Source organism: Buteo buteo, chromosome 26 (assembly GCF_964188355.1).
Source record: "Buteo buteo chromosome 26, bButBut1.hap1.1, whole genome shotgun sequence".
Lineage (NCBI taxonomy): Eukaryota > Metazoa > Chordata > Aves > Accipitriformes > Accipitridae > Buteo > Buteo buteo.
The window spans coordinates 14,018,602-14,045,397 of NC_134196.1; the positions used below are offsets into that span (position 1 = coordinate 14,018,602).

At 37.2% G+C, this 26,796-nt stretch overlaps 1 protein-coding gene across 4 annotated transcripts in view; it reads left to right on the forward strand.

Moving 5' to 3' along the window:
- The window catches only part of ZFC3H1 (zinc finger C3H1-type containing), a 43,366-nt gene extending 21,930 nt beyond the window's left edge, over window positions 1-21,436 (forward strand). For 2 of the 4 annotated variants that reach the window (XM_075058091.1, XM_075058090.1), the window contains exons 17-35: window positions 1,262-1,393; window positions 2,483-2,604; window positions 3,162-3,263; window positions 3,632-3,748; window positions 4,617-4,800; window positions 6,602-6,788; window positions 7,241-7,432; window positions 9,422-9,659; window positions 10,801-10,906; window positions 10,982-11,180; window positions 11,663-11,757; window positions 12,721-12,831; window positions 15,131-15,235; window positions 15,326-15,491; window positions 16,228-16,328; window positions 17,493-17,594; window positions 18,193-18,232; window positions 20,394-20,456; window positions 20,582-21,436. In XM_075058091.1, coding sequence (XP_074914192.1) covers window positions 1,262-1,393; window positions 2,483-2,604; window positions 3,162-3,263; window positions 3,632-3,748; window positions 4,617-4,800; window positions 6,602-6,788; window positions 7,241-7,432; window positions 9,422-9,659; window positions 10,801-10,906; window positions 10,982-11,180; window positions 11,663-11,757; window positions 12,721-12,831; window positions 15,131-15,235; window positions 15,326-15,491; window positions 16,228-16,328; window positions 17,493-17,594; window positions 18,193-18,232; window positions 20,394-20,456; window positions 20,582-20,719 — 2,500 coding nt within the window. In that variant the 3' untranslated portion in view covers window positions 20,720-21,436. The other 2 variants (XM_075058092.1, XM_075058093.1) reach the window with 2 other exon arrangements.
- The last annotated feature ends 5,360 nt before the right edge of the window (window positions 21,437-26,796 follow it).

The following is a 26,796-nucleotide window of genomic DNA, read 5'->3' on the forward strand; positions in this document are numbered from 1 at the left end:
GACTTCTGTATATATGTGTTTTTATTCAAGTATTCTTCACTGATCTTCCTTGATACCTAGGCGTGCACAGAAAGACAAGCTGCAGTGAGAAACTTGACTATCGTGAAATACTTTAGTCTAGTTTAGGGAAATTAAGGATTTTAGTTACTTTTTCTGGTACACAGGAGTCCCTTGCTTTTGTGCAGTACCCTGCTTTTGCATTGTATTGCATACTATTCCCTGCAACTGGGTTGTTGTTCAGTATAACTGGATTAAAAAATAAGAGTTAAACATTTGAAAACAGGATTTTTATATCCAATATGAAGTGATCTAAAATCCAGGAAAAAAATAACAAGTGTATTTCAGTTATGCAGTTTTTAAACTTGGCTAGGTTTTACATTGTTTGAGTCGAGATTGAACCAATCACCTATTTTTTGCATTCCTGCTCAGTGGAAAGAGGCATGACCACACTGATTGATTCATCTTGACTTAAAGTAGACACCTGCAAGTGAAATCAGTTTGACACATCTGTCTTTTGACTAAAGAGAGCTTTGTTCCTACATATTAAATTTTAGAAAACAGAAGTCGAATTTAAACTGGAACAGTTGAATCCTACCATGTGCTTCAGGTTTTTTATTTCTGTACTCTTAAGTAGCAAAAGGTGGAGGATGCTCTCTTTACAGGAGTATTCATTTTAACTTCTTATAGGTTATGGCTTCAGTTCCTTAAGGAGCTAGAAATCCCAAAATTGACATAGTCAAAGGTTAGCTAAAGACTTAAAACAAGCATTAGTGTGCTCAGCTCAGACTGGTTTTTGTTTGTTTACACTTTATAAAATCTGATGTGGATTTTTTCACTGTTTTTTCAGGTTAGTCTTTCATGGTTCTCTTTATACTTCTATTTGACACTGATCTTATGCTGACTAGAGCATGAGTGCATTTTTTCTAGAACTAAACTGAAATTCAGTTTCAGTAGTTTGCTTTCCCTACTGGGTCATTACTACGCTTCCTGTTTTTATATGAACGAAGTTCTGCACCTAAGGGAGAAGAGAATTCTGGAACAGAATCAGTTTAGATTGAGAAGTACTGTTTTATTCCCTCCCTCTCACTATTTTAACCTTCCTCTTAACTCATGTGTTAGCGATGCTTCTGATTAGTAGCAGAGTTTTGGAAATAATGAAATTTAATACAGAAAAAGTGATTATTTTTTAAAATGTTTTGTTTAGTAAAACTGATGTCTTACCTTGTACACTTTGTCACAATAATTCACTGTTTCATTTTAGGTTCAGTCCGTATTATCGAACCAAGGAAAAACTGTACCTCAGTTCAGTAACATATAGCAATATGATTGAGCCAAAACAGTGTTTCTGCCGTTTTGATTTAACAGGCACATGTAATGATGATGACTGTCAGTGGTGAGTTCTTTTTAATTTTGTTTATTTGAACTGAACTTCTCTTCTAGATGTCTGACTCAAAGACCAAAATAGGCATGTTTTTCATTTCTTTAAAAGGTCTGGATTTATGATCCTGTGCGCAAGTTCTAGATAAGAAAGTTTTTTTTAATACCCTATTGCAGATACTTGGTTGGCAGGAAAAAAAACCTTTCGTCTAAGCCATGAAGAAAGGAGGTTCTTTAGATGTAAATTTAGAAAAGCAGTATGGACTGTTAGAGAATATTTCATCTTTTGGTTGCCTTGTAATTCAGATGGGACTCCTCTTGCTTTATAGCTTCAGCATAACTTCAGACCACCATGGAACCTCAGGTAGTGGTTGATACTGTTAAGCACACTAGAGTTATATCGTGCTGCTAACCAAATAAAGCATGCGCCAAATACTATGTGATTATGTAAAAAAAAAACCCCTATTGAAGTAGTGGAATTCCAATTTTCTGGGAAAATACTGGCTATGTTTTTTTCTTTGAAGCCTGGTGTTATATTAAAAATAGTTTGTTAAACAAGTTGTGCAGTAGATTTTTAGAAGTTCGTACAAGAGCAAATGGATATGAATTGGTCAGGAATAAACTCAATTTGGAAGCTTCTAACTACTGGAAAAATACAACAGAAGTGGACTTCAGCTCTCTTTTTTTTTTTTCCCTTTTTGGTGGCAGATAGCTTTTTGGATCAGCTTTTAGCTGTTACTGTCAAACTATAGTTTGAATCTTTTAAACACAAAGTGATACCTAATTCTTAAAACTACCTTGTTTGAACTGGAAAGTTCTAAATACTGTGGTTTTGTGTTAGTGCGAAGCAAGTGAGTAGAGGTTTATTTTAAAGAGTAAGGCTATAGTGAAGTAATGAAGACTAGGATTAAGTTACTGATGCAGGTTTAAGTTTAGAGAAGACCCAGATGTATTTTAACATAAATTTCAAAGTAGGCTACAGTGTTTTCTGTGGGTATGATTTTCTTTATGCCTCATCCTCCTGTCTAAAACCAACTTTCTAGTTATAAGGCTTATTAAATTCTTGCTGTGATAAATATATTAATTGCTTATTTGTTTGTTTTAGGCAGCACATGAAGGATTGCACTCTTAGCCGTAAGCAGCTGTTTCAGGATATTCTGTCTTACAACTTAGAACTGATTGGCTGTTCAGAAAAAAGCACTGATGAGGAAATCAGCACTGCCACAGGTTCTTAAGAGTCTTTTGCTCACTTTTCTATACAAAGATTCATTTCTGAAGGGAGTGGCTTTTGTTAAAAGCTCTGGGTGCAAGGACTTTGATGTGAAACAATATATAAGATATAGCTATATGAAAAGATAGGTTTCTGCAGTTGTTCAGTTCAGTCCTTTGTAGTGGGTAGTTACCTTGGTGTCTTTACAGAAAGAAAAAAATCATTGATCTGTGGAACATTTCACTTGGAAAAATAAAGTATCACTGGGATTCAGGGAATCGGGGAGCAATGGGCATGGAATCTTTCCCTCTCCCCTTCCTCACTTCTTTTTGTAACTGCTGGACTGGTCTGTTTCAGTGGAGCTGGAATTTTATAACAACGCTGTTGCCATATAGGCAAGTTGCTGAACAGAACTTTTTCAGTTTTTAATTTCTTTGGTTTAGTATGTTAAGTTACCATACTCTTGAAGCAGTCATATTTCATGAATTCAGCATAGGTTGTGCTAAATTGCTGTTAAGGTACGTATCCATTTTCATTTATGTGTTTACTTAAGATACAAATATTCTTGTTTCAGAAAAATATGTTGAAAAACTTTTTGGTATAAACAGAGACCGTATGTCAGTGGATCAGATGGCTGTTCTTCTGGCCAGCAATGTCAATGAGAGTAAAAGTCACAGTAAGTATCTTGGTAGATTAAATACAATATAAACTTTTAAAAATTTATATATAAAATTATAAGTACCCTGATGATTTTGTAGAAGAACAATTTTTTTGTTGTTGCTTAGTTTATCTCAGTGCTATAAATTCTGCTTGTGGTAAAATAAAGGCAGCAGAGTTTAAGGCAATAATATAATAGTTTTGGAGTCCAGTTTGGAAAAGTAACTTATGCACTTGAGCACAATAGATTTTAAATAAGTAGTGTTGAAACTTATACACTTGTGTTGCACTCACAGAACGTTGCTATCTAAAGTCTTTATTAGCAAAGATGTTTTAAGCTTGAATACAGAAAAGTAAAAGAATTGTTACTACTTTGCTTGTTTACAGCACCTCCATTTACAACATGGAAAGATAAAAGGAAATGGAGACCAAAGTACTGGAGGAAACCTCTGTTAGATAGTAGCAGCAGTGAAGAGGAACAGTTCGTTGGACCTATTAAATATGGTAATCTGGATGTGTGGCATCCATTGAAAAAGAGTACTGGGGGAAAATACCTGCCAACCTCTTCCCACCACCTAATTTTTGAAGTGGTTCTTAAGAAAACCAGTGCTTTTAATAGCTCTTGACTTCGTATTTCCTGCATGCAAACTTTATTTTGCATAAATTTCTGGGTAAAGTTTGAACTGAATTTGTTGTATTTAAGGGGAAAAAAAAAAGTATAATGTGTGACTGGAAGTTAAGGTAGAATTTCTACTTACCTGTTCTTAAAAGGAATATAAGGAACTATTTCCCTAGAATGTTTCGGCTTTGCCCATAGACCATTAGGATTTTTTTAATTTTTATTTTTCCCTCCCAGAACTGTAAGTAGTAAAACTTACAGTTTTACTTAAACTTGTACAGAGATAGTATTTGGTGTTGAGGTCAAGAGTTAAAAAAAGCTGCTGTTAAACAGCATTTGAGACTTGGAAGCTTGCTAGAGCATCAGTACCCTGACAGTGTTTCACATGTGACTCATTCAAGTGGGAGCTTTAGGATTTGTTAGCAAATCCTGTAAAAAGGATTTTTAGAGACTCAGAATTGAGATAATTTTTTTTGTCAGATGTGTCTGTTTCCTAATGCTGCCTAATGAACTGCCTTAATTGATCAAAGCAGCCTTTTACTACTATTTATTTCTTGCCTTTGCTTTTGAAATATAACCAGTTTTCTACAGACTACACAGTTCTAAGTTTTAGGGGATATTGAAATAACTCTGTTTTGCTCTGGTCAAAGGCTACACTTGAAATATATAAATGCCACCCCTTGTATGATTTCTAATTTTACAGGTCAATTCTGTTTTGAAAAGAAACATTTTTTAACTTTTTTTAATTTGCAGCCCATCCCACAGAACATAAAAAAAGAGTTCCAGCTCTTGATGCTGTGGTGACTCCAGATGATGTCCGATATTTTACAAGCGAGACTGATGACATTTCCAACTTGGAGGCAAGTGTCCAAGAAAACCCCTGTGATGTACAGCTTTGGATTAAACTTGCATACAAATACTTGAATCAAAATGAAGGGTAAGTCTGATATGTTTTAGACTTCATTTTGTGCTTTACCCATGCTGCTATGATCAAGTTTCCTTTCTGATGTTAAAGAACTTTCTTCAACAATGCCACAAATAATTTGTTACTTAAAAGCAGGTTAAAAAATAGATTAGATTTCCTACTGTATGCACTATAGTATGTGAGTAATAAATTACACTGACAGTTTATCTTTAGGTAGGTTCTGATTCAGAATGGAAGTTGATGGAAAGTAGTGTGGGAGAAATAATTGTTTGTGTTTGAAAAGTGCACAGTCTAATGTATTTCCAAGATTACAGTGGAATGTTGTACTTCCAGTGATAAAGCAGCGGACCAATAAACTCCAATCAGTTTCTCCTTTACAGAGTGAATGATTGTAATACTGTTTGAAATTACTTTTATCAGAAAGTGTTTCTTATGAGAACAGTTCTGCTATATGGTTTTATCCCTGTGGAAGCGGTCCGGTTAACACTGACTTTCTTATTTTGTAATTTTTTAACTTTTGGCTTTCTAAGTTTCTCTAGTTTCTGTTCTTCTAAATTATTCTGCAGCGTACCATGTTCTTATTGGCAATCAGATAATTTCAGTAGGAATTCTGTCATGGTGGTTTCATTCTAGAGACTGACTTCAATTTCAGTAGTGAGGTACTGGCTTAAGCAGCTGCAGCAGGGAGGAAAAGGAATGGGGAGGAGCAGCTCTGTCTTTAAAAGTCTTGTGTAAACTGTAGGTAATGGAAAATGTAGCAAAATACCAGTTTAGCTGTATCGATAGCTGCTTGAACACTAGAAGGGATAGAACTGGAAAGGCCAGTACTCAAAGAAAACGCTACCAGCAAGTGGCAGGGTGAGAAGAGCACACTTTCTAAATATAAGTGTGCCTGGAAAAAGACCAAGAAAAGAAGGGAGAAAACCTAATGGAAGACGATGCATCCTTGTCTTAAAACAGCCACCTCCCCCATTCCCCCCGTGTCTCCCACCCGCCTCACTACTCTGAGGAAACCGAGTGGTTTGGTAGGTGGCAGTGGTGATAGAAGGGATTGGGAAGGCTTCAGGCTTATCCATGGTTAACTGTGTTAGTTTTGTTTTGGGACATGTGTTTCTCCTCTCATAAATGTCTATGTAAAGTAACTTCTAAAGATGTTTTCAGAATAAATGCAACCTCAGAAGCTTTCTGTGGTTTTATGGAAGTTTGTTTATGAATTAAAGCTCAGCTCTGTGGTTTGCAATATAGTCAGTTATTTGAGCTACTCTTTTATCACTTTGCTGGTATCATCTCATGATAGTTATCTCAAAAAGTAAAATCTCCTTTTTTTTTTTTAATGGTTTAGAGGCAGAGAAAACCCCCATGATATGCATAGTAACCTGAAATAAAGGCTTGTATTTGACTGTAGAAAGTAAACTAAATATGTACAAAAATATTCTTACTTCACTAAGCTTTTGAAATTTCTACTTAAGTTTTTAAGTCTCTATGATGTTAATGCCTTTATATGATTGCAGCTTGAGACTTCTGCTTACAGATGAATCTTACCCATTTTTCATTAAATTGGACTCTTATTTGAATTGGCACTCTTTTCCTAGGAAACTTCTTTTTCCATCCAGTGTGATAATTGCACCTAATAATAACAACCTTTGAAGGATGAAAACTTACTGAAACTTTGAAATTTTCGTAGTAAAGGACAGCACATGTTAAAAAAATGGCTGACTGTGTGTCACTTCTAATTATAAGCATCCATTTTCATATTTGATATTAAGTCATAATACTAACACAGTTGATGTGAGTGCTTTTTTAATTTTTACAGCTCATCATCTGAGTGTTTAGATTCTACTTTAAATGTTTTGGCTCGAGCTCTTGAGAACAACAAAGAAAATCCTGAAATTTGGTGTCATTACCTCAGACTCTTCTCAAAAAGAGGAACCAAGGAGGAGATACAGGAAATGTGTGAAACAGCAGTGGAATATGCTCCCTCTTATCAAATCTGGTGGACAGTAAGTAAAAAAAAAAAAAAGTTTTACATGAAATGTTCATGTAAGTGTGCATTTTCTACTGTAGAAAACCAGTACATATGACAGGGAAAGTGTGAAACGAACAATACTACAGCTTTTTGAAAACTCAAAAGTCGCTCAGAAAAATGAAGCGATTCGAAGTTCTGTTTGAAAGATATTTGTAGAAATCATCACTTGTCCTCAGGTAATAAAAGTTATTTAAAATCAAGATGTTACATTTGTTATTTTTTGTTACTTAAGCTTAAAAAATTTAACTTTGACTATTTGAACTTTAATACTTAAACAGTATTTTTTGAGTTTTAATGTGAAAATATGGTTTGAGGGAGGGAAATATGGTTCATGGTAAAAGACATTATCTGAAGTTTGTGCTTCATGTGATTTTAAACTTTAACCTAGAAGCTTCACTATTATTATTATTAATTATTTCTCTCTAGTTTCTGAATTTGGAGAATTCCTTTGATGGAAAAGACTATGTTTGTGGGAGGATGCTACAGTTCCTAATGGAAGTGACAGGGGGAGAAGAAAATCCAAATCTCTTGTCCTTTCAGCTGCTGGAGACTCTCCTGTATAGGGTTCAATTAAGCCTGTTTACAGGAAGACATCAGAATGCTCTTGTTCTGCTGCAGGTAACTTCCAGGTTACGACCCCAGGAATTGTCTTTGTACCTTTAGCTTTCTAATGCCTGTGACTCTTGAGTGCCAACTTTTGAAGAACTGTTCCTTCCTTTACTTGCCAAAGGAATTCTCCTAGAGACATTTGTTTTGAGATACGATGCCGTTGTAAAATTTGGGTATACCTTTGGGGTTTTTGTTTCCTATTTTGCTTTGCTTGTGTAGCTAATAACCTAGACTACTACATCTCAAAATAATTCCCAGGGAATTGCTTTACTACTTGATTTCTTGTAAGCCATAGAACGCTTTTTCTGCAGTGAAGGGCCTGTGAGTAATGTATTGCCTCAGGTACTGAAATGTTTATTGCTGCAGAAATTATCAAACTAGTAGTTCTTGGGAAAGAACATAGCATGATGTTACCTAACAGCACTGCTCTCCTCCAAACTTTGGAGTCTTGTTAAATCAGACTGCATTAGTCCCATGAACTCCAAAGTCATAGAGTTATCTCAGGCTTTTATTGTGACTCCAGAAAGAATTTAGGTCACTGTAACTGTTCTGTAGACAACAGAAATGGTGGATGAAGGCGAGAAATCGTCCTGCTGGAGGTGGGAGTTGCTTGTAGTTTTCGGCTGCAAGTTTTTTCATTCCTACCAGCAGATGGCACCTTTTGCTTGCTACACCATAAAACATGGCTCAGCTCTGTGGTTTAAGGCTGTAATGCCGGGGTTTTTTTTTGTAGCTCCAGTTTAAATAGAAAAGTGTAATGCTGTGTTGACTTCCTCCAAAAGCTATTCTAAACACAGCATTACTGATAAATGTAACTCTGAATGTTTGACTGAATGAACAAAGAACAGAGGGAGAAAAAACTGTGTCAAATTGAGATAGAAGTCCAGTGTGTATGGGAGAACAACATGGGTTGGTTTCCCTTACCTTTCCCCAAAGCATCACAAAACCAAACGTTTTTTGGTTTTTATATTCATCTGAAGTGTGTAGTTGAACAGAATGTTTTGGGGAGAGATTATTTAACCATAATTAAGAGAAGATAATTTCTAAGTAAATGCTACTTCAGAGTAAGTAGCAATGTGTCTCTTCGAAACTTGAAAGCAAATTTTCTGAAATAAATATTTTGAAGGGTGAATAAGTGAAATGTTTTTGAAACTTCAGTTTTCACCTATTACAGGAGAAGTGTCTGCTGAATTTTGCCTAAATTTGCAAGTACTTTCATTCCCTTGAAAGTGCCTTCTATTGTCCTGCATTTATCCCGAAAAATGTTGGCGCATCACTAGCCACGAGATTCTGTTCTGTTTTAGGAGCAATTGTGTTTAGACTTTGTCTAATTGCATGCTCTAATGATTTTATTTGGGATCTGCCAATTTAACTGGACTAGTCTAGTTTTGCATATGACTGGTAGGGAAATTTGAAGCAGTATCCTTGTTCTCAGTAACGTTTCCAACACATTTTTTTTAAACAATGTCTAGAGATGGTGGTGCTTTCAGTAGACTTGGATAGCTGTAACTTAGTAGCTATAGAACTACACTTAATAAAAAAAAAAACAAAACACCAAACCATTGAACAAACAAAAGAACCCTGTAAACCACAAAACCCGGTAGAATATAAGAAGCTGAATTCAACTTCTAGATGAGTTGTCTCTAGGGCTAATGTATTATTTCTATGCAACTGGAAGTAATTGTCCAAGAATTAAGCAGAAAAATGGAACACATGTTGGGAGATGCATGTTTTCAAAGTCTATCTCTGTTCACTCTTCAAAATAATGATCTTCAGTTTTTCTAAACCTGTTACTAGAAATTATGCATGTGATTTGAATACAGTCACACATTCACGTAAGCCAAATATAATCATGGCTGACATAAAGAATTAGTTCCTGTCGCTTCTATGGAAAAGATTCGAGAATATTAAAACTTGTTCTTCCTATTTCCTTTTCTCATTCTCAGATCTTAAAGATTTTATGGTTGAAATACATTATATTTCTTTTAACCTTTACAGAATGCTTTAAAATCAGCAAATGAAAAGATAATATCAGAACGCCTTACTGTAAGTGACCGTTGCTTGGCTTGGCTGGCTTACATACATCTAACTGAATTTGGCATTCTCCCAGTCAAGTTCTATGATCCAGCTAATGTCAGTCCTTCAAGGGTCGTGAACAAAGAGCCATTTTTAATACCATGGCAAACAGTTCAAGATGTGAAGACTGATCCTGATACGCTGTTAGCTATGTTTGAAGGTAAGATTAAGGAGGTAAACTACTTAATACATTACTCGCTGCTTATAAATCAAGAAGTATTCTCCAGCTTTTAGAATTTCAAGGCAGTGCAATATTGCTGATGACTGTTAAGCCATTGGGATTAATCCAGTGAATATTTCATCTTGATTTGAACAGAACAGTGGGGAGAGTCAGTGTTCTTGGGTACTTAACACACACTGAGTGTTTTATCTGTGGTTCAAAGCTATAGCTTTTTCTCTGAACTATGATATTCTATCAAGATAAAGACCAGTGGCTTGTGACAGTATGACATTGCTAGTTTTCTTGGGCTTCTGTTGTCATTCTCTCTCTTACCCTCCCTCCGCTTAATGGGATTTGTCTATTGCAAAGTTACTTTCCTGGAAGATTAGTGTGTTTCCTTAGAAGAGGCAGAGCAATGCATGTGTTTGTCTTCATTAAAAATTTAAGTAAATGGAATAATTTTTTTTAAAGATGTAAAATGAAGATACTAGAAGAAATTGAATTCTTGACTTGTGGTGCTGCCAGAAGTAGACTTTATAATAGCATTGTATAAATGTCAGTACTTAGCATGTTAGCCAGCAGTGATATTGAATTGCCACTGAGAATGCTGCAGCTGGTAATGCAGTGTGGAAATGCTCAAGGATAGATTGAGTAGCCCAGTGGTGGGAGTGAAGGCAGTCTAGCCATGATAATGGGGTGTTCATTATGGGGTGTTCATTGTTGGGTAACTTTTTATTATGCTGAGAGGAAAAATAATATCCTGCATTAGCTTTTGTCTCAATAGCTTTCAGCAGCTATGCTGGAAATCCTGGAATGTAGTTTTAAGTATAGTGATAGACTGCTATCTGTAATGTGGCTTTAACATTTCATTAGTAGGATGTTTCCTGTTTTTAAATGAATGAAGGATGAAACTTCTGAAAGACTTGTTTTTACACTGTGGTGATGAGTGTTAAGAAAGCTTTTCCAAAGATGGTCATCTTCCTTTTTTTAAGAACTTGCAAAAGCAGCATGCTCAGAAATACCTTTCCACACTTACATATTTTCATTATGTTAAATGAGACTTTTTATTATGTTAAGACTTCAGATAACTTTGATGTTGCTTGAGGTCTAAAGGCTTGATTTTATACTTTTTGTTTTGAAGATGCGGTCAAAACATGTACTGATGAAAGCCTTGAGGCTGACAAAAGAATAGCTATCTGCTTTCCTCTCTACAGAAACATGATAGCTTTGCTGAAGCTTCTTGAAAGGTAAGTTATTTCAAGACATTGTTAATTGGAGTACTCCTCTGCTTTTTTGAAAGCTTACCTTTATTTCTCTTTAAGGTGGGAGTCTGCTGCAGAACTTTGTAGATCTTTATTGGAGCTCTGCCCTAACAACTGTCAGCTCTTGGAGAGTTTGGCCACCTTGTATTTGCAGATGGAGCAGAGTGACAATGCCTACAAAGTGTGGACTGGAGCTTTTGAGAAGTATCCTCAGAATGCAGAAATTTTTTATCAGTTGTGTAAATTCCTTGTTTCACAGGTAATACTCCACTCCAAAACTCATTTTGTTGGTCTGTTGGCTTTCCAAAGTTTGAGTTTTGTGTGTTGTTTCAAACATTTACTAAATTGATTAATCTTCATGACATTTTTGTAATGTCTCGTACTCCTTTATATATATAGATGGGAAAGATAGAGTTGGCAAGATTAGTGACATGATTGAAGAAAATCAAAGGAATTACATAAAATCATTAACTTGCAGTTCAGATTTTTCTAATCCAGTGCTAATAACCTTAAGAAAGAATAACAGAAATTAACAGTAAACTCTGTAATGTTTTCAGCTTTTTTCCTGCTACTTTTTGACTGACCCAGTTAAACTTCATTCTTGAGAGAATGAAGATAATGGAGTGTTGCAGAGATAGACACACCACTTGTTATTTATTGTGCTTAACTTGTTCTCGTCATTTTCAGGTTTATGTCTGATTTTAATTTTTTTTATTTTTAAAAAATAAAACCCCAAAACAGGAAAGGTCAAGCAGTATTCTTCCGCTGTTGCAAGATTTTGTGGCAGCTTTCTTTGAGGATACATGCCAACAGCACGGTCCCATGGATCTCTTAAGGTACATTTAGAATGTTTTTTCTACTTAAATTTCAGTAATGTTGGCATTTTCTTGAAAGACAAGACAGTCTAGAACTTCTAAAATCCTCTGTTTTTAGCTTAGCATGTTTTGCTAAAACTTCAGTGGATTATGATTTGGTAGTTTATAAGGTTTATAGTTCTTGTTTGTGCATATACGCTAGATTGTAAAACCACAGGCATTTAAAGATAAAACAGTCTGCAAGTTTAATGTCTGGATTTGGGGAATGAAAATCAATCATATGTATGCCACAGTTGCTTGTGGTTCCACCCCCCCCACCCCTCCCCAGCCCAAAGCTAGGAGCTTAAAATTGCATACCTAAAATACTATATTTACACACCCACAAAAGACGTCAGTTCAGAGGTCCAGCATGCTATTAATCAGCAGATTATTGTTGCTGAAAAGGCACAGGCTCATATCTGCCTGCTGATTTTCCACTTGAATTATAGCACCTAATTGAGAGACTTACTGAAGTTTTGAAGTCAAAATAGATGCCTCTGAAGGCCTTCAAAGGAAGACCTGTGCTAAAGCTTATGCAGATGAGGCTTTGAAATGTTTGTGTCTCCAGGTTAGGCGTTAGATTTTATTCCTGCTTACATTTGTTAATATTAAATTGAGTACCGGCAGTGCAGCTTAGCTGACTATGTAGATGATTGTACCTTGATGTATTTTATATGGGGAGGGAGAAGTCTGAGATATAAAGCAATATTTAACTTTGTACATAATGAGGGAGTAAATGCTTTCTATATTAACTATTTCTATATTTCTGTGTAATGCTTTCTGTATAAATTCTATCTGGATAGAGTTAAACTAAAATCTAGGAAAAGTGCATCTTTTTTTTTAATATGACCCACGAACTGGATTTCAGAACTAAATGTTACATCCACATAGGACTCTTCCATGTAGAGGGTTATTCTCACTTACTACTACTTTTTTCTCTTGCAGATACCTCTTGAATTTTCCAATGCCAATTGAATTTACATCACCTCTCTATAAAGAGCATCTTACAGATGATGTTGTAAACCAGCAAATCCCGTATCTGTGGCAGATCTACTGGTGAGACTTTTGTAAAGTATTTCTGAGAAACAGCTATTGAGTCTCAGTAAATTGTGTTTTCAAAAGCAGAACATTCATTATTTGTCTAAGGGTATATCACTTTGGGTTCTTTCAATAAATAATCTGCCAGTCCTTAGAGAACCTACCTGCCTGCTGCACAACAGAGACAATTTTACGGAACTGTGAACTGCACATCAACTTAAATTCTCCACTTGAGAAATCTTTCAGAAATTCTGCCCTATGTGAACAGTAATGGGTGTGTTCATCTCACAAGATGATTTTTTTTGTTTGTTTACTTTTGGTTTAGGTTGCTGCTGCTAGTAGTGTTGTTCTTCTGGTTTTCAGTTGTCTCCCTTTTATTTTATGATAGTTCCCCCGCTCTGTTTAACTCTGTTTAGCCCTGGTCTCCCCACCTTCCTTGACCCACTGTTTCAGCTGTTTATGGAGCTACTATCGACAGACTATAAAGTTGGAACTAGCTACAGATGCCCCTCCGTAGCAAAGTAATTTAGCTAAGTGACCTTTTCTTCTGCAAGAGATCGCAAAGGTGACAGAACTTTGTCATGTATACACAATCTTTTGTTTGTTTGTTTCTTCCAGCATTCCTTTTGATAGCAGCAATATCCAGGATTGGCAAGCACCGAAGTATTAGCCATCTGTAACTTACACTAGTATAACTGTGATTACTGAAATGCTGACTTAAGCTGTTTAAGAAGTTTACCGCTTCATGGCCTGGGTTTGTCAATCTTCACAAGTAGCTATTTGGGTTTTCAGATAAGTAAAGGGGGCAAAGATGATAATGTTTCATGTACTGAGTGAGGACTCCTCAGAACTTCTTCAACACTGTTGCTTGTAGTTCTTAATTGGTGGGCAACTTACAGGTAAAATGTATGGTTTTCAAGAAAACCTTTATGTAAGGTGTAGATTAAGTTATCTTAATGTTTTCTTTTTATATTGTCCATTAATACCAGTTTCAATAATTCTTTTTTTGAAAATACTTACCTCTTTGCAAGTTCAGTTTTAAGTTTGGTACTTGCACAGTAGAAACATTGTTAGAAAGATGCTTAAAGTCACTGTTTAGCCTTGTCATTAGGGACCTTAACTTAAGCTCAGATGCTACTGTATTTTAGCACCTGCTTCTAAGAGGAAAATTAGTGCTCTTGAAGTAGGTGCCTCAATTACTTTCAGAGCTAGTAATTGAGTGTTTCTGTGGTTGAGTTTTGCTACAGTAAGTGCCTAGGTATTTGGGCCTATGTATCTGTCTTTCCTGTTTTTAGGTACAGAGGATAAAAGACAGAAAAGTTTGCTTGTACCAAGTGAAAATAATCAGATTGAAATCAGCAAAGCCTCAAAGCTCCAGGAACAATGTTTTACTTTGAAAGATCATTGTGTGTACAGATGAGTATGTGTGTGCACAAACATATACACACAGTTTTTTAGGAAGAGTGGCAAATTGGTGATTTAGTTGTAGTTCTTGGGGAAAGCAGGAGTAGAATCAGGCACTCTGATTATGTGACCCTAGTCAAGAGTGTTCTATAGCAAGGTAGCAACATCAGCCCTATCTTTTTTGCATTTCTTTAGCCTTCCTCTTCATGAGTGGTTTTTTTTTTTCCTCTTATGACTTACTGAAAGTCGTCTTACCTTTTTTTCACTGTTACTTTACACTTTGAAATAAGGATTGTTTGCTGAATCGTAGTCAAAAAATGTGTCTACTTCTGTCTTTAGTGAGGTCATATATGGTGGTCTGACCATGAGTTTCTTTGAGCTGTGGAACAAAATTAAGGGTTTTTTTGACTATTCTTGTCAGGTTTTTTTTTCTGACGTGATCAGCATATTTCTACCCCAGATCCCCAATAGAATTTGTTTCAGAACACTAATTTTGTTGCCACAGTCTGATACCATTTCTCAAGTGGTTTTAATATGACTGAAATTTATTGTTCTGGAACTTTCCAGACGAACTCAAGACTTGTCTCCATTCTGTAGCAGTCAGAGCATCCCTATTAAAAGGATTAGTAAAAGGGTACTTTACAAGAGTAGAAGACAATTCATAATATTTCATTTTTATTTAAGAGTTGCATTTTGAACTGCATGGTTTCTGTATTATTCTTCATTATCTGCAGTTGAGACTTAGGCGTTTTAATAAGTTGACTGATAAATTAGTCCACAATGCTGCTGACCTGAAAACGCTGATTTTTCTTGCATCTCAGAATGAGAAGTTCTTGATTGTTTCTTACTCTTAATATGTAAGAACATGCATTGTTTATGACATACAGCACTTTTTAACTTTTAATATAAACAGTTTGTGCCAGTCTCTTCACGTGAGTGTTGGTGAAGCACTGGATGCTTATGAAGCAGCTCTGGGGGCAGTGATGCAGCAGGAAACTGTTCAGAACATCTGGCTGGAGTAAGTTCTTAAGGGAGGAAAGTAAATTAATCTCAAAACTATTAAGTGAAGGCTACCAGAACCATCTTTTTTCTTTTTTTTTTCTTCCAGTTACCTTGTTTTTATCAATAGCAAAGTTGTTGGATCCAACAACAAAGTTCAAGAATTCAAGCTTTTTACTGACCTAGTGAACAGATGTCTGGTTACAGTCCCCACACGATACCCAATTCCTTTTAGTACTGCTGATTATTGGACCAATTATGAGTTTCATAATAAGGTAAAAATGTGTCTGTGGACGGTTTTAATTCAACAAAGAGACTGATGACCTTTTAGCAGGTACCTGTAATTTACTTGTTCAAATACAGCACCAGTAGTATATGAACACTGAGAGCTAGAAATTAGTAGAAAAAGAAACAAGTATCTGAAGAGAGTAGTGTTCTGAGCAGAAGACTATCTAGCAGTGACCTTTTGAGTAAAGGGTGTGTAAGGCAAAGAGAAACTTCATTATGGCATGCTTTAATAATGTGAATACAGCTGTTAATGACAAGCTATTCTTTCCTAGAGAAAAGAGAAAATGCGTAAGGGAGGGAAGAGATGGTTGAGCAAGAAGGGTCTGCAGAACTGTAACACTGGCAGATGGAAACAGTATTTAAGCTGTCAGTTTTGATCATAGAAATTACAGTGGTCGAGAAACAGAAGAAATGAAGTAGGAGTAAAAAACAAGTTGAGCACTTAGGCAGAATAAAGCGTATAGAAATCCTGGGTCCCATTTTGCTAACATCCAGTGCATTTCTCTTTACTTGCTAAATGCAGGCTAGAAGGACTAAAATATGTGGTGTTAGCAACTTGACACTAACTTTTTATTATACAAATTGATTTCTGTACCCTGGAGGGATAAGGTTTGTAGGTGGTAACTCACTTTAGTCATAATGTTCGTAGTTTCTCATTCCATTATTCGTAGCAAAATTAGACAGCTATAAAGTGGATTAATGTTTATAATTCAAATTCTACAGGTAATTCTTTTTTATTTGAGCTGCATTCCAAAATCTCAACATTCCAAAGCCTTGGAACGGTTTTGTTCTACCATGCCTGCTAATCCTGGACTTGCACTGAGGTATGTAAAAATACTTGTAATCAAGACAAACAGCTGGTTAACATAACTGCTGTTTTTTGTGCAAGACATGCATGATTTGCTTTCTACTATAGAAGTAAAAATCTTCCTCTATTATTGCATGTTGCTTGAGGCATATTGAGCCTTCTCACATCTCAATCTTTCTTGTATTTGACAGGGTTCTGTTCTATCTACAGAAAGGTTATAGTTATACAGGAATTAACTCTGCATTTTACGTGATGAGTACAAGTGGTCAAAATTTCAAGTGTGTAGAAAAATGTCAGATATATATTAAAATCTTGTTGCTACTTAGTGATCTATTAAAAGTATAGTTCCAGCATGGAACAAATAAAAATGGATATGCCAGTGTGTAACAGTGCTACCTTAAGGCTTAACTTCACATTTATTTAGCAAAGATAAGCCATTCTTAATTTTGAAAAAAAATCTTACGGGAAACAAAACCAGTTAATGTAAACATCACACTGATTCTTACTTGAACAGTATTTCAAAATGTTCTCTTCCGGGATTAGAGAGTCCATGCTTTACTGTATTCAGCTGCAGCGAACTCCTGAACATTTGGTTGAATAATTTTGAAAAGTCCCCAAACACTTACTGTTTGTCATCAACAGTGAGCCCAAAGAATTCAAAGCAAGACTTGAAATAAGTGTGTGTGGTTGGGGGTGTGGGGAGAGTATGACACGCCTGCCTTTGGCACACGAAGTTGAATGGCTGCATTTTTAACCAAGTTGTGATTATGTCTAGAAGGAACTTGCAGTTTCCTTAGACAATGTTGATACTACATGAAATGGGTGAGCAGAACTGACTGAACAGTTTCTCCTAGCCATATGACTGTAAAACTGATCAGCCTCCTTTCAAACACACGGTTACCTTGTGCATGCTAAAAATTGATCTTGTAATGTGCCAAGATCATATTTTCTCTCCAATCTCACACTTCTTCGTTATTCTCTGAAAGTGTATCTTAACTTTTTTGTTTGGAGAGTGTGTTCAGTCAATATTGTATATGGTGGCTTGGGTTTTTTTCCCTGCTTGCACCTCTTGGCTCAGATTAGGTATAATGTATTTTGTGTAATGTGTTTGTATCTTTGGATTGCTTTTCTGTTCCCAGTGATTAGAACAGTGTTTCTTTCTCATTAATGCCTTTTACAGACTGCTTCTGCGATACTGGGAGGAGAGCAATGTTCAAATTCTGAAACTGCAAGCCAAGATGTTTACATATAATATCCCAACATGCCTGGCCATCTGGAAAATGTAATGCAACAGTCATACATCTGTTTTCATAGATATTGCTTTTGTTTATAAGGTTTACATCACAAAGGTAAATCTGAAACGTCCTTCCAATTGGGCTTGTACTGGAAGTCTCTCTTTCATTAGCTTATTATGTAAACAGTAACTGTTTGTTACAACAGACAGAGATACTGTCAATGCTTTTAAAATGAGAAATGGAACTTCCCTTTTGGGGAGGCTTATGTGAATGGATATTATGCAGATAAATATGAATGATGTATTTACAAGTTGCCTTTTTAATTCAACTATTGACTTCTGTCTCCCCCTCTCTACCCTCCCCTTTATATATCACAATAGCAGTAATCTCCATTATCCAGTGATGCTGAACTGATCTTTTTCTTCAGTGTTTGTTCATAATGGGGAACCACTGAAATGTCTTGCTCATGTAAGGTTGTTTTTAAAAAATGGCTATTTTTATCTTTTCACTGTAGATTAACATCTTTGGAAGTTAGTCAGTTTCTTCTCAAGGAATTTTTAATTCCATTCCACAGTCAGTATTCTGCCACTAATGGCATTTAAAATGTTTCAAGAATAAATATTTTTATATATTTCTTTTCCTCAGAGCCATTGCTGCCGAATGCTTTCTAATGGGACAAAGAGAAGTAAGTCAACACAGCTTACTAAAATGAGTAATTACAAAATTCTGTAAAACTTTTCATACCTTGGCTTTATCCAAAGCAATGGTCATCTCTTAAACCCAGGATTTCTAGATAGTTGAAATACTCTATGTATAAACACTGAAACATTTGCCTCAAGTGAGAGAAATATCTTTGGCAATCAAGGTAGAATGGATTATATCATGAGTACTTGTGCATACTGTTTGTGTGTATCTTTCCCTTACTTGGGGGGGGAGCTGTATTCTTCTCCCACTTTGGTGGGTTTTTTTTTTGGGGGGGGGGAGGGGTCTACCTGGAGGAGATTGCTAGCACTTAAAATACAGTAGAGGGAAGGAAGGGTGGTTGTGCTGGAAGATGCTAACAACTATCTGTCCAAGTAGTTGGAAGGGTGAGTCTCCCAAGCCAATGTATGTAGAGAGTTTGAGTACCCGCCCCCACCAAAGACATCAGTTCTTTTTCTCCAAAAAAACCAAGTTTACTTATTGGTACTTTGGGGGGGGAGACATTTTTTTATCACTCTATATACAAATACAAAAGGGTTTTGGCACAGCAACTGAGTCACTTTTCAGTTCAAACAGAATGGATCTTCCTGGTATTGTTGCTGTCACCTTCAAAATATTCTTCTGCCTGTGGAAAGATGCTGTGTATTGGGGGGATCCAGAGGCCCTGGGTTTGTGACTCACCACTTGCTTGTGGTGTTTCTGAGCTACTTCTCTGCTGTATCTTCTTTTGTGTCATTTTTGTAGTGGCTGCTTCTCAGCATCCTTCTTTTCTGTCAGTAGTCTTTCTTTTGAAACAGTATTAAAGCTAACTGATCCATAATGGGTAGCATGGCTATTGTTAGACTCACATATGAAATCTTTTCTTTGCTTTTTTACTGTCTCCTAGAATGTTTAAAAAGAACACCCCCCAAGCAGACAGTTATTTGGTTTGTAAGATCAAATAGTTCAAAGTCAGGAGATATCAAAGGCATGGTTGCCTATTCAACCTTAATTCTGTCTCCATGTTGATGGTTTGGTGTAATCTGTAATTAGTCACAGATCCCTGCTTCAGTCATTGTATTAGGTGGACTACATTTTAAGGCGCTGCCTATAGTGAGGCTGGTGACTTAAAAGATTCCTGCTTTGTTTGGTTAGAAAGTTAGAAAAATATATTTCAAATTTTTCAAAAAGAGGGTCCTTAAAGAAAATGAACCAATTAGAATGAAGGCATATGTAAAACACTGTAGCTGGATTACACCCAGAAGAAATCTTGAGATTTTCTTCTGCAACCACCTGACTAACTATACGGTGTGGAGTAAAATCACTTAAGTAGGCACACCCAGTGCAGTTAGGGTTTTGTTTTGTTTTGGGGGGGGGGCTTAGTTTGGGATGTAGTGAGCACTTGCAACTGTTTATGCAAATCAGTGACTGTTCCAGATAACTGGGTTTTCTAGTAAACAAGTAGAATATTGTTTTACAATTTAATTGTGATTCAGATTCTGGATTTCTTATTCCTGGAGAACCCATCATTTATTCCCTTCAGAGGTCATGTAAAGGTTTGCTAAAAGAATATAAAAATGGGTACGAGTATTTAAAATGCCAACAAATACCTCCCCTAATGACTCTCTGATTAAAGTTGGTACTTTAGATACCAGTAGTTGAAGGAGACTTGAGTAACTACTTGCATTAAACATTTGGGTCCTGTATTTCCAACCATAAAATGGTAAAAACATTTTTCCTTTAGAGAGAGTTGCAAAGGTGATTGTTAAAGCACAGATAGATAGATGCTGAAGGAAAAAACCCTATGAAACAGTTATTTTCATTGCAGCATCGAGATGGTATGTAATAAGCAAGACCTTGAGACTACATATTGTGTGGTGAGAAATATGCAGTAAGCTGTTTCATCCCCTGAGCGTGTTCCATCCTGTGCAATGAATGAGGCAAGAATCTTGTGAAGAAAAATAGAATGTCCTCATGTAATTAATCATGTGCATACAAGGGTCAGAATTAAGGTCAGACATAAACTTGCCTTTGCTTTTAGTAGCAATTATAATGCTTGACTTTGAAACTTTTTTAAAAACAGATTTTAAAAATTATTGCTTCAGATCACTCATTTTGAGCGTGTGAAATTGTGCTGACTTTTAATACTTGTTTTTATTTTACAGGTCCATCATTTATATCAGAGAGCCCTTCAGAAGTTACCTCTATGTGCAACACTGTGGAAAGATGTAATGTTTTCTCCTTATGATTCAGTTTGAGGTTTCATATAAATTTTCTGCATATCCCATATCCATAGATGTGGTGATGCTCAAGCTCTGGCTAAATCTTATATCTGCTTCCCCATCTCTTACAGCAACTCTTGTTTGAAGCATCAGGAGGAGGTAAAACTGATAACCTGAGAAAACTAGTTTCCAAGTGCCAAGAGGTTGGAGTCAGCCTAGATGAGCTTTTAAATTTAAACACTTACAGAACAGAAAGCAAGAATCACTGAACGCTGGGTACGGTCAGCCATAAGTCCTATTAAATGCCAAAATCAGTTGAATGATTCTTCAGGCTGATCCATGCCTAAGATCTGTGTAAGGCAGATGAGTATTGCTGAGCATATCAAGTCTCCAATCTGCTTTCCTTGAACCTGGAAACAATTAACATGACCCTCCTCTGGAAAAATGAACTCCCTGTCTGGCCTTGCTTCTGGGCCCTGCCAGATTCTCATAACGTCGTCTACGTAAGTATAGTTAATCAAAATGACAGACATTATTTTTTTATGTTTTCTTTTTATTTTCTATTTTCTTTGTTTTGCTGTTCCTGATTCACTTGACACTCTCACTGATGCCTGAGAGATCTGTGTTTGGGATTAATTTACTGGGCTGTGTTTACAGTAAAAAAAAAACAAGTAGTCCATTTTGGGTTTTTCCTTTTTTAAACCTTTTTTGAGACTTTTTCATTACAGGATTTAAAACAAAGCAGCCGCTCTTAAGGAAAGTGTAACTGCCGTGGCCACAAGTATGCTTCTTGCACTTGAAGGCTCTAAGAGGGTTGCTTACTACCCTTTTCTGCATTGGACTCACGGCAGAGACTATTAAACTTGAAGATTAAAGAAACTATTGCAAATGCCAGTGCATCAGAACCTAAGAGTGGTCAATTATGTGCAATTTTTTGTAAAGAAATTTTAATTTATAATAAAGTTTAACAGTTTAAAGAAAGCTAATATTGATCTGATTTTGTATTGGTACTACCTTGTAGTATTACAGGTGTTTTTACAGAGATATTTTCAATACAAGCTGACCTTTAAAAAAAACAACTGTTGTCTTTTGTTATTTTGATCAAAAGGTAGGCAAATATGGTTGAGCTACCTATTGTGGATCTAGAATAACTACATCTCCATGGGGTTTTTCCTCCTTTTGCCTCAGGTACACTGATGTTTGTCCCATAACAATTATTCTTGTCAATAATACCACTTCAGTAATAGAAAGTACATTTCGTATTTTATCCTTTTCACTTTTAATGAAATGAGGCCTGCTTTCCAATGTCACTACATGTACATTGCAGAGAGATGCTGTCAGCCCACTGAACCAGATGGGGCTGTTCACATCAGGTTGGCTTTCCACCTGTTTTTCTATCTGTGCCAAATCATATCAAAAGATGGTTATAGTACCTTTTGCATAGGTGATTTATGAAGGTGCCATGAAGACAGTGAACGACGAGTGGTCTTCATGTCTTGAGAATGAGGCAAAGTGGTTTGTGACAAATAACTTCAAGTAACTTTCAAAACTCTTTATCTGAAGTTACACATGAAGCAGCTCTCTTAAAGGAGAGGAAAGTGGGAAATACTGGTTTTCATCTAGGGGAATGGAGGGTGGTTCTGCACCTTAAGTCCTTTTAGACAACTCATATTTAAGCATTGATTACAAAATAAGTAAAATTTCAAATACCCACTTTAATGGCCAGGTTTTCCTGCAGACTACACAACCAGTATCAGAGAAGGGACCTGGGCATCCTGGTGGACACCAAGCTGAATGTGAGCCAACATTCCCCTGTGGCAAACACGGCCAACAGCCTCCTGTACTCCGTTAGCAAGAGCATTGCCAGCAGGTGGAGGGAGGTGATCCTTCTCCTCAGCACTGATGAGGTCACACCTGGAGTGATGTGTCCAGGTCTGGCTCCCCAGTACAAGAGAGGTATGGAGCTACTAGAGAGAGCCCCCTGAACAGCCACAGGGATAATTAAGGGACTGGTCCACCTCGCATATAAGGAGCGGCTGCGAGAGTGGGGACTCTTCAGCCTGAACAAGGCTCAGGGGAAGATCTTACCACTGTGTACAAAAGGAGGGTGTAAAGAGGATGGATCCAAACTCCTCTTGATGGTGCCCAGTGACAGGACTAGCAGCAATGGGCACAAACGGAAACGTAGGAGGTTTTGGCTGAATATCAGGAAATGCTTTTTTACTGTGAAAGTGATGGAGCACTGGCACAGGTTGGCTAGAGAGGTGGTGGAGTCTCCACCTTTGAAGACATTCAGAAGCTGTCTGGAGATGGTCCAGGATTCGTGGGCAGGGGGTTGGAGCAGATGACTTCCAGAGGCTGTTTCCAGCCTCAGCTATTCTGTGATTGTCATGTTCCCTGTGTACATTTAACCTGTGTGCTTTCACCACCTTTGTCTAATCAGCTGCACCTGGCCCCTAATTGCCTTCATGCTCCTTTAGTCAAGGGCAAAAAGCAGGGAGCCAGGCCAGCAACCTAGGTGCTTTCCTGCCGTCCCTGGCTGAGACAGAGCTGTGAGCATGTGATCTTTTGCACTTGACTAACTTTGTTTGTAAATACTTCTTATCTTAGTCTATACAGGAGCTTAAGAGCTAGCTATGGACTTTATAGTGTCCTTAGTGCTTTTATTGAGGTGTTCTCCCTGTGCACACCCTTTGTTTTACATAGTACAGGGATTGCAGTTACTGATAGAGGCTTCCTGCCCAGCTTTATTCTTCTGGAGGTGACCATGGCCTTCAATGAATGATGTATTTTAGGTTTTGTTTAGGTGATTGGCAGAAAAAAAAAAAAGAATGGTTTAAATTGAGCAGATGAAGGATGCTTGTTGATCTTGTATGACAGGTGGTTGAGACCCTGTCTCAGCTCTGTGAGGGTCAGGTGTAGAATTGGCTTGCTCTCAAAATCCTTCATGCATATTCCTTTGTGCACTTGTGCTGCCCTCGGTGCTCGTTAACCACCACTCAAAAGAGCAGCAAACTTCTCAAAGTGACAACGTCCCACCAAACATTAGAAATTCACCTCATCTTCAGAGGAGCTGAGTGAAAAGGGGTGGTGAAAACTTCCCCATCTTCCAGCTTCCCTGCAGAGCACAATACAGCTCAAGCCCCTATATGTTCCGTAGTCTGTGGCACTGTCCTGTATGTATACTCTGTCCAGCTGGATGCTTGGAACCAAGTCCATAGTACTCAACTTTGAGATTGTGTTGATAATGAAAGACGGTGCATTTCTGTCTAATCAGGAAGCATTAGCTCTTTTTTTTTTTCCTTTCCAGGCTTTTACTATAAATGTCCAAAAATCTTACCCAGCCTTGAAGATTCTCTGTAATTATCACCTAGGGCCTGGGATTAAAATCCTTTGAAGGATTAGTCATTGTTTTCCAGTCCTAAGGGACTGAACAACAACTAAGTGGTGAGAAACAAATCCAACGAGAAATAGCAGAGGTCTTCCTCGCTGCCATTTCTTCTTCATTCTGCTAGTTCTTCATCTGCTGAGGATAACCTTTTACGATAGCATATGATAAATATAATGGCCAAATCTCTGTAAGTAAATGTCAAAATAATCTGAAACTTTTGCCTGTTCTTCAGCCCTTACTGTGGGAAAGACTATCAGTGCCAGACAAAATTTGCTGGACTTTCCACACTGTGTGTTGCTGATGGCATAATCTGTATTTATCTGAGAAAACTGATGAACTACCTAGCATCCTGGTTTTGGTTTGGGGTGTATGTGTGTGGTGGTGTTTGGGTTTTTTTAAAGAACATATCCACATCTATATTTTGCTTACTAACTAGCTAATTGAACACTCCTCCTTCACCCTCCCACCCCAAACTCTAAGTATTGTAGCAAGTGTCAAAGGAAGCCTTCCTGAGACAAGCAGAAGTGATCAGACTTGGAGCACTCTTGAGCTGGACTGTTTTAAAATTGCAAACCATGATGACTGTTACAGAGGTGCAGTGATCCCAGTAGAGTTAATGATCATGAGCACATTCCTCCTAGCAATATATGGATAACAATGTATGGATAAGTTGAAATTGCCTTGATCAAGGAAAATCCACTTGTATGTAACAAGTTTGGGGAAGCAATTGATGGTCCCGTTGTGGCCTTAAGCTATATAAACACTTCATTGTCGTTGCAGTTGCTGTCATGGTTTTACTCTTCAAAATCTGGAAGCTGCAAATCTCTAGAGAAATCTGCTCACACGATTAAAATGGAGGAGCCCTTCATGCAGAGATGACTATCAAAGAGTCTAGCCTCTAGTGAGGAGGAGTGATAGGAAACATGCACCATGAACAGGCAGCAATCACAGAAAACTTCCCCTTGGAAGCAGGTGAATCATCAGTGAAGGAAGAAAAGCATCACAAAAATCTCTTCCCTGTAGAAGTTAGTTTCTCTGTGTTCCTGAGAAACAGTTGGTCTGGCCCTCTGTTAGTTCTTCTGCTCTCTTCTAGCAATTTTGGACATTGCCTGGGTTTGTTTTTCCTTTGATCCATAAAGCTGACCACCTCAAGATTTTGAAAATCATCAAAATTGATTATATTTATCAAGTAGAATATTTAATAGGATAAACTTGAATGAATTTTCTGTTAGAAGAAAAAAAGTAATTCTTGCCTTGCCCATCTGTGGGATGGGTTTGTGCCTCCAGAACGCTGATGGACTCGCATCTCTCCTTAAGCTGGCTGGACCTTGACTAAGCCCCTTCCTCCCCACGGGTAACTGGAGTTCATGTCCCATGAAATGTCACTCAGAATTACAGGGTAACAGAGTTTCTGTTTTATGTGAATAAATGAGAAGTCTGATCACCCAAATTTATATCATGGAACAATTCAGCTGAGGGATGAGTGCATCAATCATCTGATCAGCTTTTTAGGATTATGAGCAGACTTCATCCATGTGAACACAGAAACACAATCTGATCAATAATGTCATTTCTCCCCACTAGTAATACTTCTTCGGATTTCAAATATAAGGTTCCCAAGTGATGGTCAACTAGTCAAACCAACTGCAGTCCCATTTCCCTTTGCAGTTTTTAGGTCACATCTCTGTTGGATTTCTGTGCTTTGGGTTTGGTTTTTTTTTTCCCCCTTAGATAGCCATTAACTTCCTGAACTGTTGTGGAACAAACTGAACTCCATCCTTTTGGTGTCCAAAGGACACTATTTGTGTATCCACAGAAAATCACTGGCTGTTTCACTGACACTGATTTTGGCAGGATAGGGAGAATGCATGGTATTTACATTATTTTAGGAATACAGAATTTTTAACAAACTGCATGTAATCAAGCCCATTTATGTTCATGGAGTTTCCTTGTCAGTTGTTTCTTAAAACCTAGCTTACCTTTCAGCATCTGGCTAATAAAGTGATTTATTTCCTTGGTGCTGGGAATATCAAAAGGATATAATTTGAACAATTTTGCTTGATGCTATGTCGTGTCCTTGCATCTGGTAGATTTCAAAGATCGTTTCGAAGTGAGTTGAACGGAAGCATCTATCTCTTCGTGGTATTTGGTTACAAGAAATGGTTTGTTTACCCCCAAATTTGTGGGTTATGTATCTAATAAAAAGACTTAGTTGACTAGCTCTACCTACTTTATCTAACATATAAGATATACATGTCCCATCTCTGTTCTGTAATGAGAGTGTAATTGTAGGTGTGGCGATGCTCCTGACTAGCTTGGATGGACTACAAAGAAAGATGTAGCAGCATTCATTTCAGAATTTTTCAGCGTCTTTCAAATCCTTTAGAAATTCGAAGTAGGTTACTGAGGTAGTTGTAGCGCACAGAAATAGATGGAGCTGTATCTTACCTGAGGAATCTAGACTAAAACCAACAGATGACCTTACACGACCTGCCATTTCACCTGAGACTGGGGGTCATCCTACCACTGGTTTTAGGGAGTGATCAGGAATGAGATGAGAGCAGCAAAGGGCTGTTTTCCAGAGTCGGTCAGTATTTCATGCCAGGGGCTATTTGTTGCTCTGAAGAACACAGGGGTGTTCACTTACCCTTATCTGTAAGGTGGCTTAAAGTTTGCAAGGAACCCAAGATCAAAATTTGACTTAAAAGAGGATATAGGCGTTAACTGCTACTTTTCTTTTTTATTGCGTGCTACTATTTGTTGTTGTCCTACCTAAGTAGCAGATAATAAAGCAGAGCAGGGCTTGTAACTGAAACTTAACCTTGTAAAATCGTTGGCAATGAATTATCTATGTGTCTGTTTGCTCTCTGTTAATGGGAGCACAAAATCCAATCATAAAGTTTGCGGTGCTGCACCTGGGGTACTGGCAGAAGCGACCGTATCATGGCTCAGTGA